The 17,373-nt window shown below is 52.7% G+C and overlaps 1 protein-coding gene across 2 annotated transcripts; it reads right to left on the reverse strand.

The window, feature by feature from the left end:
* Positions 1 to 844: 844 nt before the first annotated feature.
* On the reverse strand, positions 845 to 16,613 carry PTP4A2 (protein tyrosine phosphatase 4A2). 2 transcript variants are annotated; one of them, XM_072355228.1, is made up of 6 exons: positions 16,477 to 16,613; positions 8,368 to 9,031; positions 7,187 to 7,279; positions 3,565 to 3,695; positions 2,678 to 2,752; positions 845 to 1,581 (listed from the first exon to the last, which is right to left on the reverse strand). In XM_072355228.1, the coding sequence occupies exons 2-6, from the start codon at positions 8,461 to 8,463 to the stop codon at positions 1,473 to 1,475; spliced, it is 504 nt and encodes a 167-aa protein (XP_072211329.1). In that variant the 5' UTR covers positions 8,464 to 9,031; positions 16,477 to 16,613; the 3' UTR covers positions 845 to 1,472. The 2 variants fall into 2 exon arrangements, with proteins under 2 accessions (XP_072211329.1, XP_072211330.1); XM_072355229.1 differs by lacking the exon at positions 16,477 to 16,613 and adding an exon at positions 16,156 to 16,292.
* Between the last annotated feature and the right edge of the window lie 760 nt (positions 16,614 to 17,373).

Raw genomic sequence — 17,373 nt, forward strand, 5'->3', positions numbered from 1 at the left:
CGGAGGCATTTTGATACCAACGAGCCCTTGGTTAAGAAAATGCTCCTTCACTGCACAGTAACTGCAAAGGTAGGAACTTGACAAGACAAAGCAAGAGCCTGGTGTTAAAATCCCCAAGGGAACAACAAAACCCCACCTGGCTGCACAAAACCGTCCTCACTGCAAGAGGAGACGCAGCCCGACAGCCGCTGCTTCCAGCCTCGTGGTCAAAGCACTTTATTATCTCCTTGCCAACAGGGACCAGAAATTCGTTCTCGCACACTGGTGGGAAAATCTGACCAACGCCAGGAAGGCGACACTGATCTGCTAGTAACGTGTTTCTTTGATGGCAGCAAAGCAAAGCTGATTGGATTGATATCTACGACGGCAGAAAATAGCACCTTAATGCCATTTCAATCCATAATGCATCTCAGCTGAGAGGAGCTGAGGGAGGAACCGGCCGGGATGCAGCGCTGCAAACTGACTCACAGTCACCCCAAGGCAACGGCCTGACCCAGCACCTGCAGGCAGCACAGGGTCTGGTTTTGTCCAGTGCACAACAGAAAGGTTTGCAGCCTGACCGTTCCCAGACATCCTGCCAAAGATATTAGTAGCGTTCTTGTTGTTTTCAAACAAGTCGTTTGGAAGAAAGCAAGCCGTTATCTCCTGCAGCACTGCTCCCTCCGAGGCAGCACAGCAGTTCCCAATAGCTGCAAAGCCACCACCAAGAGCAAGGCACGTCACACTGATGGATGATTAGGAACACATGGGGCACAGACAAACTTGTCCAGAGGCCTTTACAGACCTTAGAAGAGCATTTAACGTTAATGACCTGCGATAAATTTATTAAGAGCCAGAGGGAAGCGACGTTTTACTGCAAGAACTTTATTGCACTACGTTCAAGTGCTGAACCAACACTGTGCTGGACACGGGTCAGTTTGGTTCCCCCCGCAGCTCTGAACGCCGCACAGACACCCAACACAACCAGCCGGGAATCCCAAGGGTGCCCAGATGGGGCTGAAGGCAGCAGGTCCCTCCCCAGCACTGTGAAGGCTTCTCACATCTGCCTGCTGCTAAAGAAAGGCAGCGCTATGTAGAAGAGCCCTACTGGCAGTAATGCAGCAGGCCCCAACCGCGGGGTACGTTCCTCAGACCAAGAACACAGTTTCTGCACAAGCCAACGCTCTGCTGGTTTTCCTTAGACATAAAATTTACTTTATTTCTTTTCTTAAAAAGTTAAAAATACAGAGGGTTCGGAAACTGATTTTCTCCTTGCAGGTGTTTGAACTGCAGCTTAAGGAGAAAATAATCCTTCACTGAAATGCTTCTCTTAATTTTTTTGTTTACTTTATTTTTCCTAATCATCACCATCATTAGGACAGGGGCTGGGGAGCACCGACTCCACCGCTAATTGGATGACGCAGTTTGATTCCAGATTCACATTTCCAGGTGCCAAGAGTCCAGAAAGCAGTGCCATCTTGGTCTGAGGTTTCCTACTGAACACAGCAGTGACTGTTGGCATCTTTGAAGCGTAATCGCATCTTGGGTCGGTATTTCTCAAGGTAAAGCAGTTGTTTGGAATTGAAAGCTCCCCTCCTTTTCCTAAAACAAACAGAACAAAAGCTGATGTCAATGGCAAAGGTACCGCTTCAATCACTGATATACACACCTACTCAAATTCATACAATTCAAAGCTTTTCTGTATCCATAAAATAGTGTTTGGGAGAAGCTGTGCACCCACTGGCAACCTGAGGGAAGGAGCTGCACCAGCACATGCCTACATTCATTACCTACGTGCCAATGTTAAAACCAAAATCCTGTTAGCAGGTTTCGGGATATTTTCTTGCATTGGGAGAGTTTATTTCCATCAGCAGCAGCAGCCGCTGAGCACCACAAGGTCACCCTCTCCCTGCAGATGCATGTGCTACTTATATGAGCTGGGCAAGCCCGTGACAGCCAGATAGAAATATAGGATTGATACTCAGAAAAGAACTTCTCAGTGTGAAAGGTGCTGTATGTAGGAAGAGGGAAAAAAGGAATTTAAGGAAGGGCAAAGTTCAGAAAAATCTGTTGACAGCAATATAGTTTACAAAGATAACCAAAGACCCTGGGAATCCATAAAGAGACAAATTGCTTTCTGGGCAAAGCTCATTCAACATCATCATACCCGCTGGGCTTCATTTCAAGATCCGATGTTATCGGTGACCAGCAGAGCTCTGCAGCCTCATCCTTTACCAGTTCTGCTATTTCCCAGATAAGGGGCTGCTGACATTTCCTGAGTGGATACGGCACTTGTGCACAACACCCGCAGGAGGGCTGGCACTCACTGGGAAAACCGCCCTGCTTGGGGCCCAAACCATCCCTGTTTATTTGAGCAAGGAGCAATCAATCCACATCCAGCTCCAACCACAGAGCTTACAGCCCCAGCCCTCCCCCAGCTTCAGGAGCTTTGGGGTCTTAAGTACAACGGCTTAATGTCTAAGCCAAGATTTAAAATAAATCAGAAAGAAAAAAAAGAGATGGGGGACATCACCTCATCTTCAAACAGACAGAAAGGGCCAAAGCCTCAGCAATCGCATCGAGTTCATGTCTGTTACTGTTAGTTCATAACAAGAAAATGAGTCAGAAATCGCATGAACTTTGCTGAAGATGCATGTTGTCCAAATACCACAAACTGAGAAAAGGAAGTTCAACTTACTGCCTTATAAACTGAACTGCATCTTCGTACTTCATTCCACATTCAAGGAGAGCAAGTGCAACCAGGACAGGAGCCCTGCAGGAGAAATCAGTATGTAATGAACACCCAAAGAAACACTACACCGAATCCCTCCAAATACATAAATCTAGCCATAAACAAATAGCTTAAACATCCTCCCTTTGAATGTTATCTACAGGAAGACATTTGCCTGCTGAGTATTTAACGCAGAACCTTTTAGCAGACAGCTCTGCCTGCAGTGTGCACACAGAAATCCACAGCTCCTTTAAGTGTTTGGGGCATGAAAGAATAACCCTACATTTCTATGCTCTCTCATCTCACTGTAACCTAATTCTCTACTTTGCTCAGAGGAGTCTGCAATACCTCTTGGATGCACTTTGCTTCGTACAACACAGCAGGTTTAGCTGTGCATGAGGTGGATGCACAAAGCATTCAGCGGATGGCTTCCAGAGATAAACCTTTAACGTATGCTGTACACATAACTGGGTGCTCCAGCAGCAATGAAGTAAGAGTTTCCTACTTTGGGATCCTCATTTCTGGGTATCAGTTAAGTGCAAGGAGCCAGCTTTCCAAACAAGCTGAAGTCACAGAGCACACTGACAAGCTCCTGGATGGATCTCACTCTGCTGAGCACACACAGGTGCTGCAGGCACAAGAGTAGTGAAGGATTAAGCAGGTGTCAGCACTCGGATGGCTTGTACAGCTACACAAAAAGTGGCTCAGGAGAAAACTCACTGCAGACCTGCACATGCATAAGTAGCAATTCGTTCTCCAAGGGGACCGATCTGAAATCTCAGAAGTCATTTTAAAGATACAGATACATCAACCTCCCACAGCTGAGGTTTAATGCTCCGCTACAGGACACCAACCTTCCCAACCCTGCAACACAGTGAACAGCAACACAACATCCACTCTCTTCACGGAATTTGGTTTTCAGCAGGTTGAGCCAGTCGTCAACGACCTGACTGGGGGGCGGCGCTCCGTCATCGAACGGCCAGTCCTGGAAGGGAAGAACACGTCAGCTCCTGATGCACCTGCAGCAGATGCACACACATGAGAACAGACCGCTGCCTGTGATTGTGACAACCTTTTATAACACTATTTGTACCGCAGCCTCTGTATGGAGAAGGTCCTCCACAACAACTGCCCACTTTCCTCCACGCAGGGGAAGGAAGACTCTGCAGTTGTTTGGCACCTTCATAAGCAGCCTGCAAGGCAATCTTACCAAAGAGACTCATAACCAGAGCTTCTTAAGAACAGGTTAACACTGAGACACGCTCTCTGAAGGCTGCAAGAACACAGGGAAACTGAACACACACGAGGGCCTAAAAATCGTTATGTTTCTCAGCTTGGAATGCACTTATTGCCACCCTAATAGAGCAGACATGGCTGTGCAGCATGGAGGATCGCAGCCCAGGAGTGCATCACAGACACACGGCAATGAGAAGCCGTGAGGAGCAGCTCTGCCTCTTACAGCTACAAACACAGAAGCTCCAAGTTACTGAAATAACTTTGTATGTGATTAATGCTGAAAGATACACAGTCTGAGGAGTCTGTGCTGCAAACTCCTTCACGGAGGAAGGAAGCAAATGCAATTACCTGGGACAACACGGCAAGATAAAAGGTTACAGAAACCAGAGAAGTGAATCTTGTTTGTCCCAATAAAAGGCTTTTACAAGAAGTTCCACTCCATCACACGCTGTGAGCGGTGTTAGTCCAGCCCAGTGTCACCCACAGCCCCAGGAAGAGGTGTGTGGGCAGCCAAGAGATGGAGCATTGCTCACACACTCACACCGGCTCTGGGTCGGTCTGAAATCCTGCAGCCCAAATCCAGGATGTTCCTATTACGATTTTGCTTTTGTTTACGTGTCAATCCTCACGTCCACACGCGGCTTCTGCTGCTCTGAATTAATGACAGCCCTCGTTTCCTCACAGAGCATCGCCTTCGCACAGCACCAACAGCAAATTAGCACTGAAAGGATGCTGCCCAGAATGAGAAACACGCATAATGCTGGGACCACAGGAGTAATAGCAACAAAGTTGTGCGAGTTTTTCCTCTGCTAATTATGAGTTCTGCCAGCAGCCCCTTTGAATTCCTGTCAGTCAGCACAGAAAACAAATTGCTAGGCTCCACGACCAAAACAATCATTAGTAACCAGGATGATGCATCAGGTTTGCACAAACAGAAAACGCAGCTCGGCTGTGCCACCCTGCAGCAGTTGGGAAGGAAGGTAGGAAAGAAAGGGGTGGTTAGGTTTGGTGCCCCCTTTGGAGCACTCTGCTGAGCAGCACGGCTCTGCCAGCCCGCAGCACCACTAATACAGAATGGAGATGACTGAGGAGCTGCAGCAGGATTTCAGCAACAAAGATCCCTTTTCCCAAGTGCTCCCAGGACAGGACCAGGCTGTGCTGCTGATGTGGAACCTGCCCACCTCCAACTGCAGCCCCAGGGCCATGCTGCGTGCAGCTGCTGGGCAGGAACCCACCTCCCCTGAGCTCCCCTGTTTCAGGAAACAACAGCAAGTTTTACTGGTGTAACATTTCTACACTGCAACCTCACACATGAGCACAACTGTAAGAACCGCACAGGAACCCACAGGAACTAAACCCATCCCCACCTCCTGGATTTCATCTCTGTTGATAAACACACGTGTGCAATAGTTCTACACCAAGCACAGAGCCTTTCACTCTCCACTTTCTCACTGTGCCATCTGCCAAAGCATCTCCCTGCTCCACCCTCCTGCCAGCACACAGCACTGTACCACGGCACGAGAGCAGGCCTTGCTGAAATGCTCTCATTTTCTGGGGTTTCCCTTTGCTTCCGACCTCAACAGTTTCAAAACAGACTCTAATTTCTCAGGCTCCGCTTTTAATCCGTGTTGTTTCTATGAGCGCATCAGCTCTAAGTAGCAACGTGTTACATTTTCAGCCGGTCGGTAATTCAACACTGCTGCTGAACAGCAACAGGACTCAGTTATGGAGAAGCACGCATTAACAGGAAGGAAAAGCAGGAGGTGGCCATGTCAGCAGCCAGCTGAACTTCTCTCACATACCAAAACACCGCTGCAGTACAGCGAGTTGCTAACAGCATCGTGACTGGGATCAGCAGCGATGACACTGGCAGCAAACCCTCCCATCGCCTCCTGCCTTCTGCTGCACACAACAGATGTCTGCTGGATTTACACCCTCCCGTTCTGCAGCAGAGGAACACTCAGAAGAGCTGCGCTGTACTGAACGTGGGAAGGCAAACGTGCGCAGGCACATGACTGCGTGCGTTACTCAAAGTGAGGGGACCTTCAAGAGAATTTTGCTTAGCAGAACGGGGAGGGCTCTGATGGCTTACACACCACGCGTTTAATCCTTCCATTTTCTGGCAACCCCAGGAGTATCACAGCTGGAGTGCCTGAACACACAGCGCTGCCTAAATGCAGGGCAGCTCTGCAGTGAGCAGAAATGCTATTCCACTATCCAGCCAATGGAACCTGAATGGCTGATCTTTCCAACAACACAGACACACGTGGCTGCCTGGAACTGGAGTAAATGTGCTTGAGGACCTGGAGCCAGGAAACCTGACTGACCTGCACGTGGAGCTTCCAGCTTTTGCAGCTGTGCCAGGGTACAAGTTTCTCTCCTAATGGAAAACTGTGAAGTTTTTCCTCCAATGGAGCCATTAAAAACAAAAAAGCAAAACACCAGCACACACAACCAATAGGAATACCTGCAAGAAGGTTAGGTGCAATTTCTGGCCTCACAACAGTGTTACTCCAGTAAAATAAACTGATTATATCTAATGCCCTGTAATAATTCAGAAGTACTGCCTAGAAAAATACCTCCTGTAAGCACAGTGTGAGCACACAGCTGTCCAAAACTCCTGCCCCAAACACCAAACAGGAGCAGACAGCACAGCCACTGTGCAATGCTCACTGTGAGAGCAGCAACTCAGGGCAGCACTGCACGTGGAGGTGAGCAGGGAAGCACTGCCCACCAGCACCCAGCTCCTGGGAGCTGCTGGAGCCTCATGCTTACACATACAGCAGCCTCTCAACGTGTCAGCTGTGGTCTCATAGGGCAGCGGACCAAACGTGTGAGAGCAGGGAGCTTTATCTTCATCCTGAGAAGGCCAACAGCCGTGCCAAGTGCTGTATCAGGGGAAAAGGACTGAGCTGAACTGCATAAAACACAAGGCTGAATAGACCACAGACTGCGAGTTCACACTGGATTAGTATCAACCCAGTCACTAAAACACAACCCAAAATATCTCAACGAACCCAGGAATAGACATTTCTATTCCAAGTGAAGCCGTAGAAATGAATCAGCAAGTATATTTCAGAGAGGCACAGTGAGCATCTCAAAGCCAGCTCTGTCTGCTGCAGGGATCACACAGCTTTTGGCCAGTCTGAGACAGCCAGCTCCTCCCAGAACACAAAGGCCATCCCCACCCCTCATCCACAAGTGGTTTCCAACCTTAGACAGTTTTAAAAGGCAACTCACTAGAACTTGGATTCCTTCTTTTTCGATAGGAGCTTTATCGTAGGTGGCATCACAGACTCGCACCAAGGTTGTCACTCCGTACTTCTTCAGCTCCTTTAAGAAGGAAATACAAATGAGTGCACCAGGAGGGGGAGAAACAAAACAACAGCTCCAAAAACAAACATTATCACATGGACAGAAGGTGACTGCGCTGCAAAGGAGGGCCAGCCAGGAACAGCTGTGACCCGCAGAATGGTTACAAGTGACAGGAGTTAAGTGTGAAACACCTCAGAACTGTTCCTCTCCAATGGAAAGTCAGGGTGGAAAAAAAGAATGAGTGTGAGAACAAAATTCAAACAGCCGCGTATCCTCTGCACACAGCTTCTTTTTCTCTTTAAATAGAAGCCTGGGACTGTTGGCTTCAGCCAGCGCTGACATTTTAAGGCAGGGAGGAGCAGAACACACCACTGTGCTCCAGCTTCCTTGAAACACACCGTAAGCAGCACACTGTGCCTGATAAATCATCAGAAGATCAAACAAAGGCTGTTCCAGTTCACTTTGAAGGTTCATAAAGCAAGCAGAATCTCCTCTTGTGTTTGCACCGAACCCCTGCAACTTGGGCCAGTGAGCAACAATATCTGTTCAGACCGAAGCCTCCTGAAGCCACTTCTCAGGGATAAATTCTGGTACCTGAAATGCCTGACAGCTGTGGGAGCAGGAGAGTTTGGAGTAAACATCCTGTGAGCCAAAACACCTGCCTAAGTACTGCACCGAACCCTATTTTAGGGACAGCAAAGATCATAAACCAGTTATAATCCCATCAACTGCTAATTGCAAAGCCAAAAGACCAGCAACATGTTAGAAGCAATGTATTATTTAACGAAAAATAACACTTTGAGTCAGAGAACATGCAGTCCTTTCCAAGGCAGGACAACAACAGTGGCAAAGATTCAGGTCTGCATTCTAAAATGGAAACTCCTCCAATCTCTCAATTACTGATTACTCTTTTCTAAATGCTGCACTCGTGTGAGTTCTTGTACAGTTAAGGGAATACCAGTTATATAGTAAGGAAACAACACCTGTGAGTAACGCATAGCAGAGCTTTGTGAGCAGGAGGTGTGAAGGCAGCACAGTGCTTCTGGGCTGCTCAGTGGTGCAGGAGCAGGTGAGGGGGGAAGGATGAGGCTGATGGGACGCCTTACCTCGATGAACCTGCAGAGGGTTGCATTGGTTGGGTTGTGAGTGATGAGGAAACGCATACCGTCATAGCTGATCTCCACGGGGGCCGGACGGTTCATAATGGCAACAAAAAGTGTGAGGGGCCAAAAAATTAAAAAAAAAAAATGAGAAAAGAAAAAGATCAATAACCTTGGAAACGTTTCACAGCAGAAAACATTAAAAGACCACGAAAATGGCTGGGATTGATCAGAGCTTGCGTTGACGTGTTTGTTCCTTAAAGATCTCGCTTCTACAAAAGCAGGTTTGCTTTCAGAATCCACTTGAATTCAACTTCGGCCTCGGTTACTGCATGTGGTTTCCTTCAGGCTCCACAGCTCGGTGTGCAAGACTAGGCAGCCCGTTCTACATTTAGGCACTGGTGAGGCAAAAAAGTAAGGGCAGGTTTTCTCTCCACTTTGTCTTCTTGACGCTTAGTTTTGCTAGAGTCAGTAACAGGAATATGCTTCCAAAGTGCAGGAGATATCCCATATATTTGAGTGTGCTCGCTGTGTCCTCAAGGCAATGTAGGTGTGGAACACAAAGGCCCTGCGCTCACTTGTCGGCCAGGGCGCTGTGCTGGGCCTGGCAGAACTCTGCCCTCACGCTCAGTATCGCCATAAATGTGCGACGTGAATCCCACCAGAACACCTGGGAGAGAAGAAGGACAGTGTGTTAGAGCAGGGGCAGCTTCCCAGGGCACCAAACACGGAGGGAGATGAGAGGATGCAAACCCAGGGCACCAAACAGTATGGGGGGAGATGGGAGGATGCAAACATCATCGCTGTGTTGGTGCAGCACAACACAGGGCTCCTTCCCCGCCTGCGGAGGATTCGGATCAAATGCAGTTTTAGACTTTGATCAACCATTGCCCCCAGAGCCCCGAAAATAAACAGTTCGGAAGAAGCCTCCATGCGACTGAGGCTCATAAACATTTCATAAGAGAAAATAGCAGACCAATCCTCCCCAAACAAACCGTACCTCTGAATCAAGCTTGTACCATTTATAGCTATTTATGAAAACAAGGATGACTACAACTGCCCCCATAAAAAAAACAACCCGACCAACCAGTGACTGCCACCCCCAGCAAGGCAACAACCAGCAGGAAGCAAACAGGAGCCAACGCTTTGTACAGGGACAGAGGAGCAGAGGTGCAGCCACGGAGGCAGAACCAGCAGCTGCTGTTAGTGCTGCTCCCCAGCCCTGACTTTAATCACTGATGCGGTGACAGTTCCAGCTCCTTCCCAGCTCTCTGCTGCACGTCGTTAACCAAACACATGTTGGGAACCACGCTGTGCTACAGCTTCTTTTGGAATGAGAAAAGAGAGGAGGGTGTGAGTGCCACGTGTGGGAGCTGCTGCTGGCACAGAAGCACCTCCAGCCTTGCACCTCCAGCCTCCCCGCAGCACCCCGAACCCCCAGAATCTGCCATCCCAAACGCAATGGAGCCAGCAGCTCCCAACCTTAACACGGCGGATTCAAAGCACAGCTGGTTTAGCAACGAGAAAAGCCACAAGAGCACAGCTCTCCCACAGCCTTTGGGGGAACGGGAGCAGAGCGAACCGATGCCAACACAACACTGGGAACCCAGAGCTGACCCCGCACGCAGAGCAGCTTTCCCTGCACACAGGTGAGGCCGCAGCCGCGTGGGATGGAGCTCTGCATGCAGCACAGCCCAGGAGGTGCCGCTCCGATGTGACATCACAGCAGGTTGAAGTTTAACTGCAGACAGGACGTCCACGTCTCACTTCCTGCTGTTTCGCAACGCAGCCCTCCTGGATCTGGTGACAGCAAACCTAAGTAGGTCAGCAATGTGTCACATCCAAAGGCGTTGGAACAAAGAGCTCCGTCACCTCCCGGGGGTACAAAGACGACACAGAGCACCGCAGGTTGGCCAAAAGAGAAGGAAAACAGCTTTGCTGTGCAGGAAAAAAACTTCATCAAACGGCATCAGCTATTTTGGAATACCGGAACAGAGCCTTAAAGTAAGTGTGAAGCCAGAGAATCACTGCGAGACTCCTGTTAAAGACAGCAGTGAACAGCAGAGCGCCATGCAGAGCTGCGCCCAGGAGCTGCACTGTGCCCCGCGTGGAGGTCAGCACAGCACACTGCCATGGGCGCAATTAGGAACACGCCTGCAAGTTCCCACCCCAAACCTCAGCAGCACTCAGCGCTTTAATGAGACCCTCGTTTCAAAACAGTCAAATTAAGGACTGCCGAATTACCTCTTTCACTGACATGAAGTCAAAAATCACCCAAAGAACAGCAATTATTTCCTTAAAGAACAGCTCTCAGTGCCAAAAAAATGCATTAATTAGGTTGCCAGAGGCAAGAACAAAGATGGTTTCAATAACCACCCCCAACCTCAAAGCAGTTCTTCCTCTGAGTGACTCAAATACCCATTTCAGAGGAATCCAGGGATAATTTACCAGCACGGTGACTGGGATCAGGGCTCAGCCCAGCTGGAAGGGCCCCTCTGAACGGGTAAGACTCCAGTCCTATAAGTGCCAGTTCTTTGTCATAACTTTGTCATGCACACCACCAAAGCTCAGCCTTCTCGAAGCACAGCCTGCTCCAGCCATGGCACACTGAGCCAAGCACCCACACGTGTCCAAGTGCTGCAGGATGCCATGCAAGGTCTTACTGATAGGCACTGCAATGGGTCCCCCAGCTCAGCACACCCTGACATCACCCGATGCACCCTGGATAGCAGCCTGAAGCCTTACATCAAAGGAACAGTTCCAAAACTCACCCTGAGGCCCCAGCAGGGTCATTCAAAGCACAAACAGCGTCAGCAGACCTTGGCATGGGAGATCAGGATTGGACTGGAGTACCAGAGGCTCACAGCGTTACAAAGTACGCCGTCCCAAGGCAAAGAATGGCATCTTAAAACAAATCCGTCAGACATTTTTCTCTGCAGCACCAATAATGTTGTTGGAAGAGCCTCACCCAGCGCTACCGGAGCCGTGTGTCCCAACACATCAGGTCGCTGCAGCTACACTTCTCCTCCCCTGAGCAAATCAGTGAGGGAACTTCAACACAATTACTTGGAAGGTGCTTTAGAATCACTATTTACCGAGGCACTGAGGCGGCACCTCCTGTAACCTCAGCACCCACAGGACGCCAGCAGCCCCAGCCTGCACAGCCCTGACCTGGAGCACACGGCCTGCACTGCAGTGACAGCACCGCGCCTCCCCAAGGCACGGCGTACACTGTTTAATTAGCTAATGATGGCTCAGGAGTGATTAAAAACGTAAGTGCTGTATTTAAGTCTGAACACTGATTTCCAGAAGGGTAAGTAGTTTATGCAGCATCCGCTCCTGTTTTTAAAACAGCTTCATTTCTGACACTTCCCTTCCTCCTGTGACTTCCAACTGCAAACTGTATCGCTGAAGTTCAGTAAGGAAGACTGGGATTCTAATTAGAAAGCCCAGGGAAAACCCCCTATCTGAACCTCCTGAACTCCCCAGGTAAGTGCTGTCGGATTTCTTCCTCCTCCTGTCAGCAATTTGCACTTCAAAGACCTGAGCACTACCCAACTGATGACAGTAAACAGCACCAAAGTCTATCTACAACATAAAGAAAACAAGGGACAGTTTTTCAGCCAATTAACCTTCAGCTTTTTGTACTTGGGAAGTGAGACAGAACAGGGATGGAAACCAAAGAACGATGACATGTCTTACATGGCCATGGGAGCAGCCGGTGTAGATGCTGTGAATGGAGAGCTGCAGCCCAGTGGGATCCAGCAGGACCAGCACAGCCAGCAGCAGTTCATACATCTGAGAAGCACTGGACATGCCTGGCAAGTCAGTGAGCTCCAATGGTCATTTAACTTAAATAGCAGGGAACAACAAGGCATCGAGATGCCTGTCTCCATGGCCAGGCTGGGTGAGCTGTCGCAGTCTCTGCACCTACAGACATGACTAACCTGAGTTACAGCTGAAGCACCCTGAGCTCCCACCCCTCACACTCAGCTCAACAAGCTTGAGAAAGCCCTAATGAGGCCAGTAGGACAGGAATGCCTTTCAAAATACTACAAACATGCACAAATATGATTAAAATGTAAGCACGGGGCAGGCCTAGTCATCACCTCTGCTTGTTTATTTAGGCTAGTTAACTAACTGAGAAAGAATGCTTAAATGGATTCCCGACTTGAAAGTCATTTCATTCCAGATCACCTTGAGTAAAACAGAGGCACCAACAAAACCACATCCAGCAGCTGTCCCGACCAGCAGCAGAGTGACTCCTAAAGCAGCAAGCAGCTCACTGCTCTGTATTGCACAGGAGACAGCTGATGGGACACACAGCACCAGGAATCCCTCACTGCAAAGTGCGCCGTTGGAAGCGCTTCCTTCTCTGCACAGAAACAGCTCAACAGCTGCAGCTCCCACCCATTGCAAAACACAGATACCTCCAAAAGGTCACCGGGATCGCCTTCCAGCATGAGCCGGAGCACAGGATGTGGTGCAAAGCTCATCTGTCACTGTGTGAGGATACTGAAGGTCTGCATGTTGAAACTGCCTCAAACTCACTTCGTCCCCGTAAGTGGGAATTCATGTTGGCTGTTAATGAGTCGGTAACTGCTGCTGCTTTATTTTCCTCTTCCTAAAGCCGTCCTGGCGCTGAGCACTCACAGCCACAGCACTGCCAGCACAGAGCTCAGCTCCAGGAAGATCTCTGTTCTGAACAACACTGCAGCCCCATGAACCTTTTCCTGCCATTCCACCCGCTATGATCCACTTCTTCGTCCCACACTGTCCCTCTGAACGACCCACATCCCACCAACAGACGCTGGGAAGCATCCTCAAGATTGGCTTCTTCCAAGCATGAGCTGCTTCAAAGCGCAAAACTTCAGTGAGACCCCCAGATCCGTCGGCCTTCCCGCAGCAGAAAGGCACATCAGTGACACGGCCACCAGCTCTCACACACTCTGCTGCATACAGACTCCGGAGGCAGCACTCCTGGATGAGGTCCCTGTGCTGGAGGAGCTGCTGGGGCAGACACGTGCCCGAGGGCTGCGCTCCAATGCAGCACACCCTGCAGCTCGCTCCCAGCCCCGCTCTGCACTGACTCATGCATTTCCTTTGCTCAAACGCAGGCGCTGCGAGCCGTGCCGAGCAGCAGCAGATATCAGTGTGCCCCAGAGAGATTAAAAGAGAAAAAACAAAACAAAATCCTCCATTTAGAAGCGACACATCAGGAAACAGCGAGAGCTGCCACCTCTGGCATGTACTGCTGCTCAGCAAGAGGACAGTTCCATACCAGAACCCAAAGCTGGGTGCCACGCAGAGCTTCACCACCACCCCAACAGCAGCCAGCACACAGCCCTCCACGCTGCCCCTTCCTGCAGCTCACAGCACAGCTCTGCCACTTGGGACTTTCTCAGCTCCTTCCCCACCCACCAGCGAGCTTAAAAAAAAACCCAAAACTTCCGAAGAGCTTTGAATATTATTTGCACAGCACGCCCAAAAAGTTCCTGAAAGCGAAGTGAAAACCAGAGGTGTCCCCTCCCCCAAACAGAAGGGATTCAAACCTGCTGCTCTACCCTTCCAGCCGTCAAAGCCCATTTAACTTCAAGTACACACAGTCAAGAGCAACTGCAGACAACACCCCGTGATTATGTGACGTCAAAGCCATCGCTCCAACTCAGTGAGTTCAGGTGCAGCACCTGCTGGGTTTGAACCGAGTCCCACCTGAACGTCAGCAAACCCGGCAGCCAAGGGAACGTTCTCACACTTTGGGATGAAGCATCTCAAACAAAAAAAGAAAGCATTAACGAGTCGAGCAGGACTTGAAAGCAACTTCAAACCGCACGGCAGCAGGGAGAGCATCCCGTGGAGCTCCAGAGTTGAATTACTTGCACCTTACTCATCTCGCTGCTTTGAATTTGCCACCCACCTCTGCAGGCAGAAGGACAGCACAGAGCCTCCCCGCTCCCGCAGCAGCTACATTCGGCCCCACAACTGAAACTTAAGCTGATGAATTTCAGCGCATGCACACAAGGTTGCAATTGTTAAAATCCAGGGGCCATTATTCCAAGCGGTGCTGGACTTTCAGTGCAGTCACCAGAAGGAATGTAACTCTGTAGCACAGAAAGGAGAAAGGAGGGGTAACAAAACAAAGGCACAGCTGAAAGTGACCTGAATAGAGGCAGCAGATCGGCATCTCAAGTGTTAGCACTGAGAAGGGATCAAGAGACCTAAGACCGCATTCAGCCTCCACAACTAGCCCAGGGCCACAGGACTTACAGCGGTCACACCGAACTGCCCCATGGCTCTGCTCCTCAGCGCTCAGACAGAGCCGTTCTACACCTCCAGCTCTCTAATGGGCAAACACGCTGCTCATTAATCCGAGCCCAACAGACGGCCCCGCGCTGCTGGCTCAGCAGGGTGTATCGCTGACAAGTCTCCTCCAAAGATATTATCAAAACCCACGATCTGTGCCGCTCTCAGCACTGCTCCGCTCGCACAGCAGCATCCCAGGAGCTGCCTTCAGCCGTGCCTGGCAGCCAAGGGCAGGCAGGGCCCAGTCGGCCTCGGGCCAAGGCCAGCCAGCACCGCGCTGCTCACGGGGCAAAGTGCGGCATCACAGCTGCACCCACAGCTCAGCCCTGTGCGGGGCACAGCGAGGGGTGCAGGGCAGGTAAGAGCCCGAGGGCAAGGGCTGCATCCTCAGAGCATCCACCGCCTGCTACTTGAACTCAGAGTAAGGCTGATCATTTCTTTCCAACAACTGAGTTCACTAAACCAAAGTATTTCTATACGTTGAGTCATGAGCAGATAGAGTTTTTTGGCTGTTGCCAGTGGTGCTTTTATCATTTTTTTTTTCCTCCTTTAAATACTAACTGCAGCTCTGAGTCAGAACCTGACTGGCTCATTTGGGGAGTTTTGAAGCCGGTTTCCATTTATACAGCAGCCTTTAAAAGCCAACTTTCTGCCTCCTCACGCTGCAGGCAATGAGCACACAGCTGCCCCGGGAGGACACAGCTCATGGCCAAGGAGCCACAGCCACCGCCCAGCAGGGGCCACCCCTGCGATGTCCCCACGTGGTGACACCCCCACAACCACCACCACCTCCCCCCTCCATCACCACGCTTCCTATCCCCCCCAAAGCGTGCCCCAAGCAGCAGCCCCTACAGGACAGCGTTCCCTGCTTCAGAGCACCCCACAGTCCCCCTCAGCGCTCCCTGCAGCCCCTGCCCCGTCCCCCCTCCCCGGGCCTCGCAGGGTTGTCCCTCTATTACCCAGAAGGTCCTGCCCTCTGCCAGGCCCCAGGAAAGCCACTACATCCTGGACACCCTTCCTCCCCAGCTCCACCCCCAGCCTGCAGGGAGCCCCCCAGCACCGCTCCCAGCTTTCTCCTCTTCACTTCCAGCCCGGATCCCGGAAAATCTCCCCATCCTTTACAGCCCACCTCCAGGCCAAACACCGGGCAGCCCCTTCCGCCACCATCTGGGGCCTCCTTCCCTCTCTCAACCAAACCCTCTCCCACCCGTGCGCAAACACAAAAGTAAACACAAACCCCCCTCCCCTGGGACGCTCCTGTCCCAGGCCAAGACCCCCCATCCACCCACACCCCCACCTCCCCAATAAACGCCACCCCACAGATACCAAGCACCCCCCGAGCCCAGGTCGGGTCACCCTCACCCAGAGACCCCCCCCAACACTCCGGCAACGGCCGATATCCCCCCAACGCAGCCCCACGGCGCTGGGAACGGGGAGAGGAGGCCGCAGAGCGCCGCGTCCCACGGGCCGGCCCTCCCCGGCCCCACGCACCTCCCTGCGCCACGGACCGCAGCAGCACCGCCAGGAAGGGCCGCACGGGACGGCCGAGGCGCAGTCCGGGCAGCGGAGCCCCCGGAACGGCGAACAGCCCCCGGCCGGGCGGGGTCCCACCGAGCACAAAGGCCGCGTTCCTCGAGGCCCCCAGCAGCCCCCGCCCCCCGGGCAGCCCCACACCGGCCAGGGGCGCCCCGACGAAGCCCCCCACCCTCCCCCAGCCCGCCCCACAGCCGCCCCCCGGTCCAGGCCCGCCCCGGGGCGGGTCTCGGTTCACACGCGGCCTCCTCCTCACCCGGAGCCCCCCCGGCTCCTCACCCCGGGCATTGAGCGCGGCGCCGTTCTTCCGAGCGGACCCGGCGCCTCCCACACCGCGGGCCGGGGGGCGCGAGGGGGGCAGGAAGGGGCGGCGGCGGCGGCGCGGAGCGGCGGGGCCCGTGACGGGGCTGGGCTGCGCGACACCCGCTGCGGCCCGACCGGCGGAGACACCCGAGAGCCGCCGCGCCGCCACTCGGCTCCCCGCGCACAGGCCGCTCCCTCCCCGCCCTGCCCCGTGGTACGGCCCGCCCGGCGCCGATTGGCACGGCGCGCCGCACACCCGCGCCCGGCATTGGTACGGTCCGCTCCGCCCCCAACCCCCCCCCCCGGCAGCGCTCACTCGGTGCCCTCGCGGGGGGCGTCCCGCTCCCGGCCGGGCCGTGCGAGCAGCGCAGCCGCTTTCCGCCGCCGCGGGTCCACGCGAGGTGCGGGCTGAGCCTCGTCCCCGAACCGCGAGGAGCCGCCGCTTCCATCCCTCCGCCGTCGGAACGCCCCGCACCCCCCCCACAGGACAGCCGGCATTGGTACGGCCCGCCTCTCCCCGTCCCAGGGCGGCCGAGCCGCCTCGAAACGCCCCGCCTCCCCCCGCCGCACTTGGACCGGTCCTCCCGCACCACGTGCGAAGCGCCTTCCACGCCTGCACCCCCCCGCGCGGAGGGGCGGTGGAACAGTCCTCCTCCCCCCCCCATCCCCGACGGTTCCCACGGCTGCCGCGGTTCGGAGCCGCGATGGAGCCGCCGCACAGCGCGGAGCTCTGCAGCCTCTTCTGCGGCTGAACAAAAGCTGCTCATCAGAGCTCGCCGACTGACACCCCGTTGTCTCAGCAGGGAGCGAGTGGGGATGGTCACATCCACAGCCGGTGCTCCTGTAAATGCTGGGAGCAGGGATGGCAGCAAA

The sequence above is a fragment of the Excalfactoria chinensis genome, chromosome 22 (genome assembly GCF_039878825.1).
Source record: "Excalfactoria chinensis isolate bCotChi1 chromosome 22, bCotChi1.hap2, whole genome shotgun sequence".
NCBI classification, from domain to species: domain Eukaryota; kingdom Metazoa; phylum Chordata; class Aves; order Galliformes; family Phasianidae; genus Excalfactoria; species Excalfactoria chinensis.